Here is an 18,728-nt window from a genome sequence, read left to right as displayed (position 1 = left end):
GGCTATGAGATCAGAGAAATGGTATAAAACAGTGTTACCCTTTCTCTGAAGGATGGTAATGTGCATACCACAAAGAAGATTCCATTTTCGAAGCAGCTCCAAAAATATTTTAGCAGATCTCTTTACTGAGGATATCAGGGCGTTTCCTTAATACCTGGGTACAGGTTACCAGGTTGGAAAGTGTTGTTTTAAAAGTAATGACTTTCTCAGGCGTTTCCTTAATACCTGGGTACAGGTTACCAGGTTGGAAAGTGTTGTTTTAAAAGTAATGACTTTCTCATTAACCTAGCTTCTTCTCCATCATTCTTGAAGGTAGTGCAGATTCCTTAAAAGAAACCAGTATTTTTCTCACACTTGACTCAAATTTGATGTAAAACTCCAAATAATTAGATAGTCTATGCCAAATTAGATGTCATCTTCTAGCATTCTTGTATGAATAGGAATAGATAGGAGATAATTAATACAGAATAACAATAAACATTTTGTTAATTTTTCCTGCAAATTCGGAAGAATGAGGTGTTTTTTTGGAGGTTTATTATGAGAAATGCATAGGTCTACTTTACCTGTCTTGCATATTCTCCTGGAGGATGGGCTTCATCGTCAGAGTCGGTAAAACCACCCATCTAGTCTAATGTGAAGGAACTAAGTACGCAAACCACTTATCAGTTTGGGCATGGAAGGATAATGGTGTGTGCTGGTGGATATTCAGAAGCACTAAATTACATGGTCAAGAGGAGAAAAGTGAGTTAACTTGATAAAACAGAGGTTAATTGCTTGTGACTTGTAACTGGTTCTTAGAGGAGGACTTTAGTTTGTCTTACTAATTTATAATATATAGGAATTTTCTGTGCCTGTTCCCATCCAGAAGCAGTAGTGCTAGAAATGATAAAAGTCCTTTAACCTGACTTCATGGCTCTAAGGCCTAATTTGCCATATTTTAAATTCCCATCATAGGTTGTTAGGAGTCTAGTTGAGCTCTTGTGTTGGCGTTAACAATGCTTAATGATGGGGCCGGCTCCGTGGCATAGTGGTTAAGTTCGCATGTTCCGCTTCGGTGGCCCGGGGTTCGCTGGTTCAGATCCTGGGTCAGGACATGGCACCGCTTGGCAAGCCATGCTGTGGTAGGCATCCCACCTATAAAGTGGAGGAAGATGGGCACGGATGTTAGCTCAGGGCCAGGCTTCCTCAGTGAAAAAGAGGATTGGCAGCAGTTAGCTCAGGGCTAATCTTCCTCAAAGAAAAAAAAATACTTAATGAAAGATGGCAGAGGTAGGCACACTATACTCAGTTCATGAATTGTTTGTATCCCCAAAAGCCCATTTTAGTCACTTGACATTGTGAACTTTAAGTGGTGTGTGGAGCTATTTATTAGCAGCCTGTCCTTAGAGGCAGTTGACTTGTGAGTGTATGCCAGTATGACACAATGTGTCAGTATGGCTGCAAATTTAACATGGTACTGGACTAGAACAAGTGGTTGTAGTGGTGCTCATTCAAATTCTGTACGTGCTGGAGCTGGCTGGAGTCTGTGGCATGCTCATGGGTGAGAGTTGGTAAGGGCTATGCTTTTCTCTCCACGGTTCTATTGTGGGAAGGCTAGTGTCTTAGGGATTCTTGCTCTGAATGGACTGGAGTAATTTAACTTTCGGTACTTTCTCAGCCTATTAGGATTATCTAACAAGTGACTTAAAGACACCAAGAACGTGGGCTGAGGCCTCCAACTGCTGGCCGAGCAGATGGGAGCTTCTAATGAACAAGAGGCAGCAGCTAATCTTTGTTGATCTGAATGATCCAGATTGACTTTTAGAAGAGAAACACTCAGCCTTTTGGTTGTTGAAGGCCTGAACCATAGACACTATAAGATAACACAATCTGTCTAGATTAGACTTGAATTAGACTGCAACCATTGGCTTTATATTTAAATCCAGTTCAGATGTTAACTGATTTAGCTTAGTTAGCATTTGGCCTTCCTACCTCAGAATATGGATTATTTTACCGATGTTTATTGGAATCTCTGACTAGTCAGGAGGTATCCTTAGTATTCTCAATACTGAGGAATTTTTGCTTGCAGAAACTGAAGGCTCAGAAGAGGAGGATAAAGAAAATGATAAGACTGAAGAAACACCAAATGATTCAATTCTTGAAAACAAGGTAAATTACTATTTGTTCAGTATCATTGTTAGTTTTCTTATTGTAGGACTGGCTTACTAGTGTAGGTGTGGTTATTATAGATAGCTATTTTTTAGTTAGGGATTGGGGACCCTTTATTTATGCCTAGAATAGATAGATCCATTTGACCCTAACAGACAGGACCCAACATATCACTGTTAAATATCACTGACATAAGGTGATGACTTGGGATAGAAACTTGGTAGGAACCCATTCTGTAGGTTTTAGGGAGAAAGTCCAAATTTTGAATCCTATATCAGGGTTTGTTTGTTTTCTAAAGCCGTACTAAATTATACATTTAGATTTGTAAAAAGATTTATAAAGATGCCTGTCTTGTACTTCTGCCTAATACCAATGGTTTGGATATACTTCAGTCTCTTCAAGAAAATGAAGAGGAGGAGATTGGGAACCTAGAGCTTGCCTGGGATATGCTGGATTTAGCAAAGATCATTTTTAAAAGGTAAAACTCTTGGTGCTTCTTGGCTCAGGGTGGGAGCTTGTTGGTTGAAAACGGAAAGCAGTTAGGGGTTGGATAAATGCTCTTATGGTTTCTGATCACCTTTGCTTCTAGGCAGGAAACAAAAGAAGCTCAGCTTTATGCTGCGCAGGCACATCTTAAACTCGGAGAAGTCAGTGTTGAATCTGGTAAGACATCTTCTGTTTTACTCTCCTCTAACCCCGACTCTCCCCCCGTTCTTCCTGTGATTCCTTAAAATCCAGCTTGATTGATCCTAAGTTGTGGGCTTTTGCTATAAAAGGACAGTAGGTTTGGGTTCTTTATACTCCCTAGAATAACGAACGATCTCTTCTAACTGATACTCTAACCGAAAGTCGTTCAGTAGATTTTCTTAGTTGTTTTGAAATTTTTTTTTGTAGTCAGTGGTCCTGGAGATGGCTACAAAGAAAAATGAAATGTAAAATGGGGGAGCCTTCCTGCAGAATGGTCTGAAATTTAGAATTACTATATATTAATGCTGTCTATTGCTTGCTGTCCTTTTTCTCTTGATTAGAGAATTACGTCCAAGCTGTGGAGGAATTCCAGGCATGCCTAACCCTGCAGGAGCAATACCTGGAAGCCCATGACCGTCTCCTTGCAGAGACCCACTACCAGCTGGGCTTGGCCTACGGGTACAACTCTCAGTATGATGAGGCAGTGGCACAGTTCAGCAAGTCTGTTGAAGTTATTGAGAGGAGAATGGGTGAGTGACCATGAGCTGTTTTTAAGATCTGGGTGGATCCAGTAATTGACAAGGTAAAAAAATGGATCCTTTTGTGATAACTATTACTGATCACTTCAGCCTGTTCTTTGTAGCTGTACTAAACGAGCAGATGAAGGAGGCTGAAGGATCACCTACCGAATACGAGAAAGAAATTGAGGAGCTGAAGGAACTGCTACCTGAAATTAGAGAGAAGATAGAAGACGCAAAGGAGTCCCAGCATAGTGGGAATGTAGCTGAATTGGCTCTGAAAGCAACTCTGGTTGGTTTGGTTTCCTTTTAAAGTTTTGATAACGGCATGTTTGATATTGTTGAAGGTATCATGGTATTAGTGTTCCATTTGCTAGAAATTTTAGTCATGACTTGGTTTCTGGGGAGTTGGTGGTCAGAGGAAGTGTGGGAACTTATCTAATTATTCCTATCAAATACTGTAATGCTTAGGAGAATACACTCTGGAGCCAGACTGTGTGGGTTTGAATTCTGTCTCTGCTACTTACTATGTGCAACCATGGGCATGTTATTTAACATTTCTTTATTTAACATTTATTTGCCTTAGTTGACTCATCTGTAAAATCGGGATAATGGTACCTGTATGTTATATTTCTGACAGTAGAAGACAAATAATATTTGCTTACAAATGAAAGCTATTATTTCCATCTCTGAGAACTCCTCTGTATAGGTTAGTGAGATATTGAAGGCTTTTAACCCCAGATTGCCTGGTTCTGCTTTTGGCTGCTGGAATGTCAGGGAGCTTTCTGTCCTGCTGATGATGACAGGATATGGAGGGTTTAGTTTCATGTCTACGCTCTGCCTGTGCTGGGGTCGGGGGTGGCAGGTGCAGGTAGAGGGGGTGCATGATGTTGCTACTATATGGAGGACACTAGTATTTGAGGTCTTAATCTGTTGTTTGGATGGTGGGCACTTGCAGGACTGTGGACGACCTAGTGGGTTTTATCCTGGGACCCACTTGGCGTTTGTCATCTCTCACAGGTGGAGAGCTCTACTTCAGGTTTCACTCCTAGTGGAGGAGGCTCTTCAGTCTCCATGGTGGGTATTCAGGTGATTTTTTGTCACTTAGTATTGGGCCTCAGTGTTTTTCTCATACACATTGCTAACAAAAGCTTCCTTCTTGCCAGATTGCCAATAGAAAGCCGACAGATGGTGCTTCCTCATCAAATTGTGTGACAGATATTTCCCATCTTGTCAGAAAGAAGGTAAAACTACATGCAGTTAGTTCTTTTGTGTCTTCTTCCCAGTGTGCTTTTTTCCCCCTCCAAATGATACATGAGGAATACCTTTCCTCTAGACACTCCTAATACTTGGCACAGTAAGACATTCATTTTGTAAAGGTGGGGAGGATTTGTGAGTGAAGATAGTTTTCACTTGAATACCTCTTGTAGCACAGCTCTCCTGACTTGTTTCAGCTCAAGGACTCTCAGGAAAGCTGTGCTGAGGATTGGTCAGATCCTCGGAGGAAACCCCGCTTTTTCTTGGGCAGTAGTTTAGTCATTCAGCAGCAGGCCTGCTGATACTTAAACTCCTGTGAGTCTGCCTTCTGCCTGTGGTTGCAATAGTTTTGGGAGAGTCTCACCTCCTGTCTTGTTTCCTGACTCAAATGCAGGAATTCAAACATGCGTTTCATTATTATTCAGATCTGCTTCTCACCCCTACCTGACCCTTCCACTAGAGAGGCTGAATTGGTATGCTGGGGCAGACCAGTTCATCCTGCAGAGAACAGGTTGGCATCTGCCTCCTGTGGCTGGGGACAGACCCCTAGAGCTGTGAATCCTGGTGGTTAGGATCTTTGCACCATGGCTGGGAGGGGGGTGTTAAGGAAGTGTTTTGCAGTTGTCTTTTTAAAAACATTAAGCACATTTGTGAAGCCTTCACAATTATATCTTTAGAGGAAACCAGAGGAAGAGAGCCCCCGGAAAGATGATGCAAAGAAAGCCAAACAAGAGCCGGAAGTGAATGGAGGCAGTGGGGATGCTGTCTCTAGTGGAAATGAAGTTTCCGAAAACATGGAAGAGGAGGTGGGCAGTTAAACAGGGCTTGGACTCTTGCCTCATTTCCCCTTGTTCTCAGGGCCTGGGGCTACCAGTCCTCCCAAGTGCATGTTCCCCATCTTGAACCTGTTTGGATTGCTTGAGTGCAGCCTCATAGAAACAATGCTTGTGCAGGACACGGTTATGGTTATGGACAAATGGAACCTATATACCTACCACAATCCCCTTGTGCACGGATGAGGAGGCACTTGATCAGCAAGACCATTGGGTCCCTTCTGCTTTCTCCTTTCCATGTAATGAATGAACAATGAATGGCTCTGTCAGCCCTATGACAGAGAATTTAGGAAACGGCCTTATACTTGGTCATTGCCATGTAGTGTAGGGAGCAAAGCAGAGTTTGGGGGTTCTGTGTTTACTTCCTCTGACTGAAGCCTGCTCAGTTGTAAAAGATAGAATGGGTGAAACTAGGGTCACTTATGCCCAGGCTCCCTGTTTATCTTCCAGGCTGAGAATCAGGCTGAAAGCCAGGCAGCAGTGGAGGGGACAGTGGAGGCCGGAGCTACAGTTGAAAGCACTGCCTGTTAAGAGAGGGAACAGAGCCTTCCTCCTGAGGGAAAGTGTTTTTGTATATAATGTATTTTTTCACTTTTGGGGGATTCTTTTTGTATAACTTCAATAAAGATTGTAAGCAAAGGTTGAGGCTTTGCTGTTTTTTTTCTTAAATATTGGCTGAATCTGTGCCTTGGAGCACTCTGGGTTTTGTGTAATGGCCAAAGGTACTTTTTTCCCTGTTCTCTTACTGACCTCTGTGTTTGAAGTTCTAATCCAAATTCCTGTCTGATGTGGAGGTGATGAAGTCAGGTGTGGCTGTGGGCCCTTTGTCTTCCAATGGTGCTATAGTGTTTCCATGTTAAATACTTGACTGAACCCAGCTGTCTTGCAGAGCTTCAGTAGTGCTGTCCCTGGTAGGGGCTACAGAAACAAGACTAGGTGAAGATCTTGCTCTTTGGTGCTGATACTGTTCAATGGACTTTGACTGTGAGCTGATAACAGCCTCTAAGGCAGGCCTTGGGTGGTACCTGTCTTTTATCCACTTAGTTTCCAGCTGGGGCCATAATCCTGTCCTGGTAAAGAACTGAAGACAGCTTGGGGGTGGTGAGTGATCCTTGAGGAAAACTGGTACGCTCATTGTAGAGAATTGAGTTTTCTGGTTTGAAAGTGGCTGAAGGACTGACTGATGTACACTTGGGATGAGGTTGGAAGAATCTGTGGGGAGGCTGGCTGGCTGAGTTAATATTTGTTATTTTCTGTACAGAAAGGTTGAAATATATCAACACTTGGAATTGTTCCCCGTCTGCAGTTTTGACTTCTCAAATAAAGATGCTAATACAAAGCTCCTAGTCTGGACTGGTGTTTAAAGATCTTACAGCAGGATCCCGGGCTGTCTGGAGTATTTCAGAGTGGGATGTGGAGTTGAAAGGCAGAAACTTGCCCAGCAATTCTGAATGCCCAGTCCAAAGGTGCTGGTGCTCAGGGAACTGGCACTAAAGCTATGCCAGTGGGCCCTCTCTGATGTCCAGGACTCAGGGCTAGTGTGAGACTCTGAGTGAGCTGCCTCTGACCAGACCCTTAGTTTAAGAGCTTGCTGTGCACCAGGCACTGTTTGGATCTAAATTCTAAATGGTGCCTGCCCTATAATACCCACGGGGATTTAATGATTGTGACACCCACAGGGCTACTTTACTGCACTAGACAGACAGTAGATTAAAACCAGCTGTTTGAACATCAAGTGCTGGAGGCAGAGGGAGCTCTGCTGACCCCCAAGCCAACCCCATTTTTCAGGGTTTATATTTGTTTCTCTAAATACGAGAGAAAATAGTTGGAGTTTTTCTGGACTAGTTACAGTAACTTGTGGCTGCAGGATCTTTGGCTTTGAACTTCCCTCCTGAAGATGCCATTGTGTTGCATGGTTCAAATCCTGAGGCTTTTTTATTCTATTTTTATTTACTTTTTTGGTCAGGCCAACACAGTCATGACATACTTGACCCCCAGGCCTTTGACCTTTGGTTGACACTGGGGTCTGGGCCAGGCCTAATATCAAATATCAGCTACAGCTCACATGAGCGCGCCACCCCCCCCCCGCCCCGCCCCGCCCCGACTTGAGAGGAACATTATTGGGTCCGGGCCCTGTCCTTGAATCTGTAAGTCTATAAGGCTTCTTGGATGTCCTTGAGGGTTGCCTTGAGAAGCCTGGAAGGATGGCCTGAGGAAGCTTGAATTTGAATGAAGAAGTGTGGTAGTAAGACTGGCTTTAGCAAAAAGACATGTGGGAATGAGTTTATCAAGTTCCTTTAGCTGGAATTAAAGAGTGCGCCCTAGCCACCTTTCAAAGAATTTCCTATGTGCCAGGCAGTATTGTAAATACCTGGCATTCATTTAATTCTCACATCAATCTGTTTACAAAAAAAAAAAAAAAACAGGTAAGGAAAGGCCACGTACTTGTGGAAGGTGGTAAAGCTGTGGTTGGAGCTCATATTTTGTGCTCATGTCTGCTGTTTGCTGGACTCTCTGTCAGAACATGATGGAGTAAAGCTGCAGGTTTGGGAAGAGGCCTCAATTTAGGCCCTAGTCCTATGCGTGTTAAGCTACTCATAGCCACGTTCTTCTGGACTCAGAGCCAGTGGGGGTGCGTGAAAGCCACAAGGGCCCAAACCCTCATCCCTCTCCTTGACTCAGCAGCCGACGGGCTCTTCTGCAGGAGGAGGGGGATCAACAAAGCCAGCTCTTGGGGCAGCGGAGCTGGCTCCCAGTGAAGATGAGCTGGACACCTGTGGAAGAGGGAGGGCGGGTCCTTAGCAAAAGGTTTATGTAGTGGTTAACAGCACAGGTTCTGCAGTGGGACTGCCTTAGAGTCTTGACTACTGATTGTGAAGCAATTAACCTCATTGTGCTCTGGTTTCCTTATCTGTTTACATAGGACCTAACTAATAGGATGTGTGAGGGTCGCAAGTTAATCCACAGAAAGCATTTGGTAGTGACTTGGTATGGGGTCAACAAAGGCTGGCTGTTAACCACACCTGTGGTGTCCCTAGCTCTAGTTGGGCCCTCACCGGAGGTGGGTACTGGTACTCGTGGGCACTTGCTGGATTGATCTCTGCCAGTGCCTGGACAGCTGCATCTCTTGCATTCACCAGCCGCAGAAAGAGCTCAGCCTGACCTACCTGGGGAGAGGTGAAATGGTACTACATCTGTACCCTGGAGGAGTAGACCCAGTCCCCATCCTCCACACTCACCTGGGGAATACCATTCAGCTGCCCAAGGCTCAGGCTGGTGTCCAGAGGAAGAGCTCGAAGTGGGAGACGCCAACGGCCACTTAGCACCCTCTGATCCCGGTCAAATAGCACCAGTGAGGCCCAGGCCTTTGGCTGCGGTGCCCTAGCCCAGGCCAGGCCCTGTGAGGCCTGTAGCTCACAGACCAAGGCCACTGACGGTGACGGTGGTAGTCTAAAACAACCAAACAGGTGTCAGAGCCAGAACTGGCTGTAAGTGCTAGGACTTGGTCCTCGGGGCCAGTGGCCTTGTGTACAGATAAACAAACTTAGCAGAATGAGGGACAAGCCACAATTGTGGCAAAGAGCACCAAAGTCATAATCCCCATCTACTGACCTGGGTACAGGCTGCCTGCTGGCAAGGATGGCACAGTTGCCCATGGGCCCAGGAGCTGGAGGCGGGGGCAAGCAAAGGGCTGGGGGCAAAACTGTGGTCCCTCCTGTATCCTGTCCATCTCGTGCCAAACCAGTCGTTAGTTGCACCCAAATCCAAGAAGCCTCAAGGCCCCGCAGGAAGTCGTAGAAAATGACCAGGCCAGCTCTGGGGAACACAGTTCTCAGTGCACACCTACACACACACACCCCAACTCCTCTCACCTCCCCGTCCTCCAGCCAGTTCCCCAGCCCTAGCTAGCCCAAGTGGGTATCCTTAACCAGTGGTAATGACGAAGTCACAGAGGATATCAAAGGATGAAGCAGGCCTCACCCGGGGTCGTAGGGTGCAGGGCCCAGAACGTCAGATGGGGGCAGGAAGAAGTGTGGATCCAGGCCCAGGTTCCTGGTCACGGTTGCAGGAAGCTGTGGCTGTGGGGGAAGAGTTGACCCCTCCAGAAGGCCTCCTGGGTGCCTATGCTCCCCCCGCCCCCAACCCCTGGGTCCTCACAGCATTTTCCGGACCACCCAAGAATAGGCCGCCTGTCGAATGTGGAAGCGGTGGCAGAGGGGGAGCCACTGGCGGCGGGAGGCGTGGGGGATCTTCCCTCCTCAGGCGTGGGCTGGGATTGGCCACAAGTCCCCGCTTTCCGGGCCCTAGGTGCAGGACGTAGCAAGTAAGTGGGCTGAGAATACCCCTTCCCGGAGAGGCGAACCCCCACACACGGACACCTGGAGATGCGCGTGGACACGCACGGACGGGGCGCAAACACGCGTCTCATTCCCCATGCACAGTCCCTCTAACCCTTTCCTCCAAGCCCAGCCTGCAGGGGAGGGCTACACGGCGTGGGACTACGGTGCCACTGACCCCAGGGCGCTGCGCCTCCGCCCCTCTGCAAAGTCAGGATTTCTGCCTCTAGGCGCCGGTTTTCTGCCTCCACTAATAGAAGTTCCCCGGATGCGGCACCTGTCCGTCTTCCTGCGATGAACAAATTTTACTTGTCACCTCTGACCTCTGGTGACCAACTTGTCCGGTTCTGAGCAGCTCTCCAGCCTTAGGACTCTCTGGACAAGGCTGGACTTGTCACCTAATATTCTAGCCACTGCCACAAAGACCACCCAAGTGTTCTACCTCGGGGCTTTTGCTTAGGTGGTTCCCACGCCAGACACCCTCGCTTCCCACCCTTCGCCCTTCTCTCTTCCCAGGACTAAGACCACCGCTTCTGAGAGGCCTTCCTGGCTGGCCCCTCCTGTTCACCCCTGCGGGTCCGCGACCGCTGAAGCTCCAGGGCTGATGCCTCCACTTGCAACTGCCATATCTGGCCCAGAACGCCGGGGTCCCGGCCCCCGCCTCGAATGTAGGCTTCACGCAGAGCCCTAGGGAGTAGGGGACAAGAAGGCAGGCAGCGTCTTTCCAGAATTGATTAGAGCTTCGCCCCATGGCCGACCCCGGGCCCCGGACCTCACCCGATCTCGGCAGCCAGAGTCCCTGGGTTGGCCTGTAGCACCGGACAACAGAGTTCTGCCTCTCGCGAGGAGTTCAGCCGGGTGCTGGGGTCGGGGACAGCGCGCAGAAGCTGTCACTGATCCAGACCTGGCCTCCGGCAGCCCCGCCCCTCCCCGACCTCACAGGCGCGGCCATCCAGCTGAGTCCGGACCGACGCCTCGCGCCTCCCGCCCCTCCCCGGCCCCGGGCCCGCCCCCACGCCCGTTCCGAGACGCTCCGGGATCCCGCGCGCGGAGTGTCACCCAGGCTCGGGTAGTAGCTGCTGAACTCGCGCCCCTAACTCCTCTAGAGCTCCCCGCGTTCGCCCGGCCTCTGCTCGGAGTTCTTGAAGCTCCCGCTCCAGGCCGAATAGGCGTGATATCCCGCCCCGGGTTCGGGCCAAACCTTGGAGGCGCCGGCTCAGTTCTGCGGGGGGAAGGGACCAAGTCGACCGGGTCCGAGTAACCTCAAGGCAAAGGGCGAGCCCCTAGTCTCCACCTTTCCCCTCACCCTCGCCGCGTCGCTCCAGGGCCCGGCTCTGTGCCTCCGTCTCCGCCACGCGCCTGGCGTGAGACCCGTGCAGCGCCCGCAGCCGCTCGCCTGGGCTCCCAGCAGCTTCGGAGCTGGGGCCCTGAGTCGGCCCCTCTGACCTCCCGGGAACCTCTGTTATCTTGGGTCGCATTTCCTGCAGGTACAGCCGCAGCCCCTGCACCTGGAAATAACGGTACCCCGCCATCTCTAGGGGTGTTGGGATGGGTAATCTGACCCACGCATGATGTACAGGTTTGGAGAGGATGCTCAGTTTCCAGCCTGTGGGGAACACCGGTGTACCTCCTCTGTTAGCCTCTTCAGAGCCGATTTGCTGGCCTCCTGCTCTAGGAGGCCCTGATGTTCTTGTGGCACAACCTGGGGACACGGTGTGGGGCGAGGAATCCTAAGAGTCATGGTTGCTTGAATACCCACCCATGGCCATGGAAGAGGCCCCTTACCGTGGGGCCCTGTGGTTCAGTGGCTTTTGAGGGCTGTGCTCCAAGTGTCACCTCCTGGGTCAGACGGCCAATGCAGAAGCGCTGAGTGTGGGTGGCCAACAGGGCCCAGGAGCGGAAAACCATGTCACAGGACCCACAGGGCAGGAACCCTGGCTCCCCCAAGTGAGAGGCCATGGGATGGGACCCCTTTCCCGACACCAGCCAAGACCTGTAGGAGACAGGAGAGAGGGCTGGGGAAAGGGAGAGGAGGATGAAAGACAGAAAGCCAGAGGCAGCAAGAAAGGCCAGGTCTATTGTAGCTTCAAGATCGAGTTTATGTTTGGGGAGGAGCCTTAGCTCCCTGGGCAGCAACTACAGGTCTGGGCAGATCTGGAGGACGGGTGTGGAAGGCTTGGTCACCTTTGGGAGGAGCCGTTGGCTTGAAAAAACAGCACGAAGTCTGTCCCACTTTCATTTCATGAGCATGGGCAAGTCTCTAACACTACACCTTGTTTTCTCAGCATGCATTAATAAAACAAAGGGGAACAAACAGCTGCCTCCTAGACCAGCTGGGCCCGCATGATGTATTCCATCTCTGGTCATTTAATAGCCTCTGGCAGGGAAGTGTTATGTTCACTGCCGTTTTGCCCAAGTAGAGGTAACGCGAGTTAGCGTCATTCTCCATTCCAGGGAACACCTGGAGAAGAGAAGGCAGTCTGCCCCTTGGGGCATTCTGCCTGGAAACCATGTCTTTCCCCTAGGCTGAAATGCTCTTCCTTGCACTGTGCCTCCCTGGAAGCAACCACAGCTTTTGCATAGCCAAGTCACACTGAGGCTAGTGGTCTGCCTCCCATTCCCTGACTCCTGGGGTTTTGCTGTAGAGGGAGGATAATCAGCACAGCCTGAGGAATGCAAGTTCTGGGCGGACGGTAATTAATCTATCGGAGGAGGGAATCAAACACAGAAAGGCACCCCTTCACTTGAGACCGGCCAGGGCCCAGGCAGGCCCTTTCCTGCGGGCAAATTTCCCCACCACCTCCCGAAAGACAGGCATCTATTGGAGGTGCTCCCAGCTAGCTCCATGTTTCTAAACAAGCACCGTTTTCGAAACAACATAGGGACTTACGGGAGCCGCTCCACCACTGGAATGTAAGGCCAAGGTACCCCCAGCAGCAGGTTCCAAAGTTTCAAAGTACGTGATCTTAGTCTAACTTAATTCCAAGTGAGGAAAAAGGAAAATTTTTAGAATTCGTTCTAAGAAAGCTAGTAAGTGGCAAAGCCCAAGGCCAAACAGGTGGAATCTGTCTCAACCTTCTTCTCATTTCCAGGTTAATACTTTTGCAAGTTAGTTCATTTTATAGTATTTCATTGATTCTAAAATGCACATTTTTTAACAACACTGAAATCAGGATTCACAATGGAGTGTCATAAAAGTAAATGGCAAGTTTCTTATTCTTGGTACATGTCTTAAAATATATTGAATGAAATGAGTTCTAGTTCTTACTGCTCTATCTCAACCACTTCCACAGTTTGCACACGGACTGCTTATACCACGAGCAGGAGGGAGTATGGCAGACAGGCGCTCTGCCTTCCTAGCCTTTAGAATCTAACCTAGCAAATGTGATGCTGGTCGCTCTGCCTCTAGCCTCCATCCTCTGGAGCCCACAATACAAGTTAGTTATCTTTCTAACATGCTATCAGGCCTGTTACTCCTCTGCTTGTCTCCCATTAGAGTATGATCTTGGACTTCTATATCCATTAGAGACTATGTACTGTAGGGACAAAGAGTGCCAGTGTCACTAAATATTTGTTGTTTCAATAAACGTCTGCTTTTCCAACAGATCTCGGCCTAAGTTTTTTTTTTTTTTTTTTGATGAGAAAGGCCCTGAGCTAACATCTGTTGCCCATCTTCCTCCTTTTGCTTGAGGAAGACCATTGCTGAGCTAATGTCTGTGCCAGTCTTCCTCTATTTTGAATGTGGGATGCCTACATAACATGGCTTGATGAAGGGTGCCAGGTCCGCACCCAGGATTCGAACCCACGAACCCGGGGCTGCCAAAGCAGACTGTGTGAACTTAACCACTATGCCACTGGGCCAGCCCTAAGGTTTCATTTTTAACGTGTTTATTCTCCTCTGTACTAGGCTGGGCACTCCTCGTATCTCCAGAGCCTTGCACAATGCCTGGGACACACAAGAACTTGGGAAGTATTTGTTGAATGAAGAACCCTGCCTCCTTCACTGGTCAGCCAGCCAGCATTAGCTCTAAGCCTTCCTCCCTAAGTTCTTATTTAGCAGGGAAATTGAGGCACAGGCCTTCCTTAAAATATGCACATTGTTAAACACACGGGCAGCGAAAAACAGTTTCAGGAAGGAAACTTGGGTTTCTGATTTTATTACTGGTAATTTATTGCACAGGTTTTTCTGCATTGAAAAAGTATCTGCTGTAAGGAGAAACAAGTGGGTCTGAATTCAGATTTCCCTCAGACTTCTAAAAGCATTTCCCCTAAAAAAGAAGCCATTCATCTAATTTTAAAGAAAATATATTCTTACACAAGACAATCCAAACTGATGCAAAATATTTATTCCAAGTTAGTTATTTTATGCAGTAGTTTCCCCTCAACAGACTTGTGATAACCACTTCTTTTAAATCTGTAAATAATGTTATCAAAATAATCTTAATCTTTGAAATCTCACAAAAATTTATATTTTACAATCCACCCTGAATATCAAGGCTGCAAGAATAACACAACATTTTTCTATATCCAAATATTTTACAGCTGTACCCAAAAAGGAAAAAAAAAAAAAAAAAAAAAGAAACCACATATGCTTGGTTAAGGGCTAACGTTACCCGAGCAGCCAAAAAGAAAATAAAATATCCAAATTATTAGCATTAATTTAATACAATTATAACTTCAATAGTCACTTTGTCATTGACAATGATTGCTTGAGCACAGGGGTGAGTGCCCCAAGGGCTGGGAGTAGAAGCTGCTGCTGCAGACCCGCGTCTCCTCCACTCTGCACAGCCAGCTCCCACCTGTGCATCGCCCCATATAGACTGTGTGTGTGTGTGTGTATTTTAAAAATCTCTCCCACCACACAAACTTCTCTCTATTAAGCAGATAACAGGGAAGAACAACAACGAAAGCTCAACAAGCCAACTGCTCTCTCTTTGGGATAGGATTATTTCCCTTGTGCACGAAGTACTCAACAACAACCTAAGAAAAGGAAAAGAACGCTTTCTCCTGTATACTCCCCAAACACACAAGCGGAGTTTACTGGCTCAGACTGAACTGTAAGCACTGATATGCCTACTTCCAGGCATCGTCATCGGATGTTTCACTGCTACTGGTTTCCGTGTCTGAGTCCTCAAACTCTGCTTTACAAGTGCTTCTCCAAGGGGAGAACAGGCTGGAACTGCGGCTCTGCAAGAAGCCATTCTTCCCAAAGCCGTTTCTTCTCAGCTGTGGTTAGCACGGGAAAGAAAGAAAAAAGAAATCAATAACTACACTGGCCCATGGGACCCAGGAAAGGCCAGGCCTCCATTAGATTCTAGGCGGAATAAGGGGGAGGGCCCTTCTAAGAGACTGAAGATTTCTTAGACCAGTGCTTTTCAAACTCTAATGTGCAAACAAATCATCTAAGGATCTTCAAAATGCAGATTCTGATTCAGTATTCTGGGGTAGGGCTTGAGACTCCCTAGTTCTGAGAGTTCTTAGGTGAAGTCAATGAGCGGGGGAAGAGCGCTGAGTGGCAGTCTTTATGTCGGCCTGTACCTTCTCTTTATAGGACTTAACACAATTGCTCTTTATGCTTTAAATAGGTATCAGCAGAACATCAGCTGCATGAGGTTTCCAGAGACCCCTCTGTCTTGCCCACTGCTGTAAACCCTAATATCTGAGAGTGCTTGACTTGGAGAAAGAATCCAAGCATTTGTTAAATAAATTCAAATAGGCCATCTGACTTCTTGGCTCTGGCCAGAGGACCCGCAGGAAACCCAGGCCTGGAGGCATAGGAGGGTGAGCCTGCTCCCCGAGAGACCCAGGGCTCAGCTCCTAACTCTGGGGCCCAGCTTTGTGATTCTGCTAAGAGGTTAGAGCTTCCAAGATGAAAGAACATACTTCTTTCTGAAATCTGCTACCTACTGATGTGGTTTTTGTCTCCACCACTGAAGATTCCCATTGCTCTGGCAAAATGAGATGCTCCTCTCTATGTCTATTATGGCAACTTATACTTTCTTGTTCAATGTCCTTCTTCACACTAAACTTAGGCTCCCAGAGGCTATGACTGTCTCATTTCTCTCCTTGTCATTAACTGTCTTCCCGGGAAGGGTTCTGACATACCTGCTCTGTCTTCATGTGGAACTCTCTGAGCTCATCCTCTGTGAGGGGAAGGCAGTTCTCATCATTTTCAGGATACTCCTGCCATCCCATTGCTTTCAACAACCTGGTGGAGGCAGGTCAGGCAAAGAAAATAAGACACCTTTAAGCATAAGTGGGAAGCCCACAACCTTCCAAAGAAAACTTTCCTGCCCAGGGGAATGGTATCCACTCGGATATTAGAGAAGAAACTTGGTTTTTCTTTTCTCCTCACTGGGATAAGGTTTAATTATGGCTACTTAGGTGCTTCTAATTAAATGGAGGATCTCCACAGTTGAGACGATAAGAGCTATAGAGAAGAGACAGTAGAAGCAGCAGAAAATACGCCAGCAAAGAGAGACGAGCCAAACTGCAAAGCCCTCTCTATCCCAGAGACAAAACAGAGGAAGAAATCTCCCTTTTCTTTCTTGTGAGCAGATTAACACATCTCCACATGTACATAAGTTCTCTTTCAATTTCATGGCATTGTGGACTCCTTCATAATCTTGTGATCTTGCTGACTCCCAAAGTTCCTCTGGACAGAAGCCTCCTTTCAGAAAGGTACTGCCATGCTTGGCAGGCCTCACCTGTCATCCAGCTGCCCAGACAGCTGGCTGCTCTATGTTCAAAGCCCTCATTTAAAGAACAAGCTCCACACATGGGGGTCTCACGCCTCCCAAGGTCCCCCCTTTAGGGGGTCCTACGGTAAGTGCTCACTTGGGCCAGGAGGGTCCCAGGGGCCAGCACAATAGTCTCAGATCCCCTCTCTCTGCTCCAACTGGAGCCATAAACTGAGCCTGAAACTAAACTACATGAAAACCTTGGAGAGAAGAGTGTGAGAAAGCTAGCCGAGTCTCTAAAGCAGCGCCTAGTGGGCAACAAGCCGACCTGGAGCATACAGAGAACAAGTTAACGGTGCTTGTGGGCACGTTTCTCTGTATGCTGGACTCAATCTGAGACGTCTTCTTAAGTATCTTCAAGCTCCTTGCAGGCCGCACACAGCATGCCCTGTAATCCAATCCTCTCTCACCTGTGCTCTGCTTCCAGTGAGTGTGAGAGGACCTCCCCTTCCTCCTCTACAGGGAGTGCAAGACCATTCTGATGACAGCCTTCCCCTCCATTTTCCTTTGGTTCAGGAGTGCTGTTGTCCTCCAGCTGCAATAAGGAAAGGAAGGACACACTTAGTTAATGATCTTTTGGGGTAAGATAAGCAATCTACAAGATTAAGGAATCCTAATACAGGAAAATGCTTTCCAGAAGAAAATCTAACCCATAGGTCTTCCCCATTTAAAAATGAGGACTTGGGGGCTGGCCCTGTGGTCAAGTGGTTAAGTTTGGCAAGTTCAGCTTCAGTGGCCTGGGTTTGGTGCCTGGGTGTAGACCTACAGCACTTGTTGGTGGCCATGCTGTGGCAGTGACCCACATGCAAAATAGAGGAAGACTGGAACAGATGTTAGCTCAGGGCCAGTCTTCCTCAAGCAAAAAGAGGAAGAATGGCAAAAGATGTTAGCACAGGGCCAATCTTCCTCAGCAAAAAATGAATAAATAAATAAAATGAGGATTTGTTCACTTTGCTAAGATTTTCAAAGGATACCAACTGGCCACCATCTTAACTTCATATCATGTCAACTGTGGCAGAAGCTACTAGATGCCTGTGTGGTATCAATTCTCTATTCTTCCTTACTGACTTGGACTAAGGAACCAACGCACTCAGCTTTAAAAAGTTCACTCCTGTACGACTTCCTTGCAGCTAGGAGTGGCCATTTGACAGCTGGCCAATGAAATACAGGTGGAAACTGCAGGTGTGGCTTTGAAGAAAGCATTTAAAAAAGGGGCAGACATCCCTTTTCAGGTTTTTGGCTCTCTGTCCTTTCCCTAACTAGAATGTGGACTGGAAGCCCAGAGGTGCACAACTATCCTAGTCCAAGGTAACCAAAAGTTACAAATTTCCTGATAATACCAATGAGCTGGCATGACCTCTTGGACTGTGACCTCTAACCTTCCTGGTGCAGAATACAAAAACTCTTGTTTGATGGTTCTGTTGGTCAGATTTTCTTATATTGCCACTAAATATAATCCTAACTGACAAAAGCTTCTGTAATTTTTCAACTTATTTTTTTTAAAGATTGGCGCCTGAGCTAACAACTGTTGCCAATCTTTTTTTTTCCTTTTCTGTTTTGCTCCCCAAATCCCCCAAGTATAGTTGTATATTTTAGTTGTGGTATGTGGGATGCTGCCTCAACATGGCAAGATAAGCAGTGCCATGTCTGTGCCCAGGATCCGAACCAGCGAAACCCTGGGCTGCCGAAGCAGAGTGCGCAAACTTAACCACTCAGCCACGGGGCTGGCCCCTGTCAACTTCTTACAGCACTGACCAATTCAAGACTTACTGGCAGTGCTGGCCTGTTTAAGAACCCTGACTCCCAACGCAACTATCACTGAAATAAGCCCTAACTTGAAATCTGCTGAAGAGAGGATTACTCACTTCATAGGCTGTCACTCCTACAGATAAATCTCTGTACATTTAAAAAACCTGCCATATCTTTCTCCCTTCAGAAGAAAAAAAGCGCACACATAACAAAGGAAAACAGCTAAGTTGCCCCAGAAAAACCCTATGCGCTTACATCCTCCAGCTTGTCACAGTCTCTGCTCTCTGAGAAGTCTCCAATCCGGTCATCCTTCAGAGTCTTCAGGAACTCGCTCTTCCTGTCGGTAGTTCGGCGGGTCAACTTGGTCAGACGAGAGGAGCTGATCTCAATCGGAGGAGTGGTGCTGGAGGGACTCTAGGTAGATATCACAAATAGGTTGCTCCTGACAGCAAAGAGCAA

The 18,728-nt window shown here is 47.5% G+C and overlaps 3 protein-coding genes across 21 annotated transcripts in view; 1 reads left to right on the top strand and 2 right to left on the bottom strand.

Moving 5' to 3' along the window:
* NASP (nuclear autoantigenic sperm protein) overlaps window positions 1–6,082 on the top strand; it is a 52,877-nt gene extending 46,795 nt beyond the window's left edge. For all 4 annotated transcript variants that reach the window (XM_070510012.1, XM_070510010.1, XM_070510011.1 and 1 more), the window contains 9 exons: window positions 2,069–2,148; window positions 2,541–2,626; window positions 2,738–2,811; window positions 3,177–3,365; window positions 3,479–3,645; window positions 4,374–4,430; window positions 4,520–4,597; window positions 5,288–5,416; window positions 5,894–6,082. In XM_070510012.1, coding sequence (XP_070366113.1) covers window positions 2,069–2,148; window positions 2,541–2,626; window positions 2,738–2,811; window positions 3,177–3,365; window positions 3,479–3,645; window positions 4,374–4,430; window positions 4,520–4,597; window positions 5,288–5,416; window positions 5,894–5,974 — 941 coding nt within the window. In that variant the 3' untranslated portion in view covers window positions 5,975–6,082. The remainder of the gene's footprint in view (window positions 1–2,068; window positions 2,149–2,540; window positions 2,627–2,737; window positions 2,812–3,176; window positions 3,366–3,478; window positions 3,646–4,373; window positions 4,431–4,519; window positions 4,598–5,287; window positions 5,417–5,893) is intronic.
* CCDC17 (coiled-coil domain containing 17) lies at window positions 951–11,879 on the bottom strand. 9 transcript variants are annotated; one of them, XM_070510016.1, is made up of 13 exons: window positions 11,566–11,879; window positions 11,408–11,482; window positions 11,087–11,288; window positions 10,840–11,002; window positions 10,558–10,641; window positions 10,349–10,467; window positions 9,959–10,069; window positions 9,602–9,747; window positions 9,425–9,522; window positions 9,056–9,286; window positions 8,683–8,893; window positions 8,500–8,610; window positions 951–1,134 (listed from the first exon to the last, which is right to left on the bottom strand). In XM_070510016.1, the coding sequence occupies exons 1-13, from the start codon at window positions 11,737–11,739 to the stop codon at window positions 1,087–1,089; spliced, it is 1,773 nt and encodes a 590-aa protein (XP_070366117.1). In that variant the 5' UTR covers window positions 11,740–11,879; the 3' UTR covers window positions 951–1,086. The 9 variants fall into 9 exon arrangements, 6 of the variants coding, with proteins under 6 accessions (XP_070366117.1, XP_070366119.1, XP_070366114.1 ...); XR_011503417.1 differs by having other exon boundaries at window positions 1,009–1,134; window positions 8,500–8,606; XM_070510013.1 differs by lacking the exon at window positions 951–1,134 and adding an exon at window positions 7,404–8,217.
* Window positions 11,880–13,926: 2,047 nt separating this feature from the next.
* Window positions 13,927–18,728, bottom strand: part of GPBP1L1 (GC-rich promoter binding protein 1 like 1) — a 52,959-nt gene continuing 48,157 nt past the window's right edge. For all 8 annotated transcript variants that reach the window (XM_044770692.2, XM_044770690.2, XM_044770689.2 and 5 more), the window contains 4 exons: window positions 18,525–18,683; window positions 16,931–17,055; window positions 15,886–15,988; window positions 13,927–15,006 (listed from right to left, as the gene is read on the bottom strand). In XM_044770692.2, the coding sequence (XP_044626627.1) occupies window positions 14,854–15,006; window positions 15,886–15,988; window positions 16,931–17,055; window positions 18,525–18,683 (540 nt within the window). In that variant the 3' untranslated portion in view covers window positions 13,927–14,853. The remainder of the gene's footprint in view (window positions 15,007–15,885; window positions 15,989–16,930; window positions 17,056–18,524; window positions 18,684–18,728) is intronic.

This window comes from Equus asinus, chromosome 5 (assembly GCF_041296235.1).
Source record: "Equus asinus isolate D_3611 breed Donkey chromosome 5, EquAss-T2T_v2, whole genome shotgun sequence".
NCBI lineage: Eukaryota > Metazoa > Chordata > Mammalia > Perissodactyla > Equidae > Equus > Equus asinus.
Note: the sequence above shows the minus strand (reverse complement) of the source record. Positions and strands in the feature narration are given on the sequence as shown.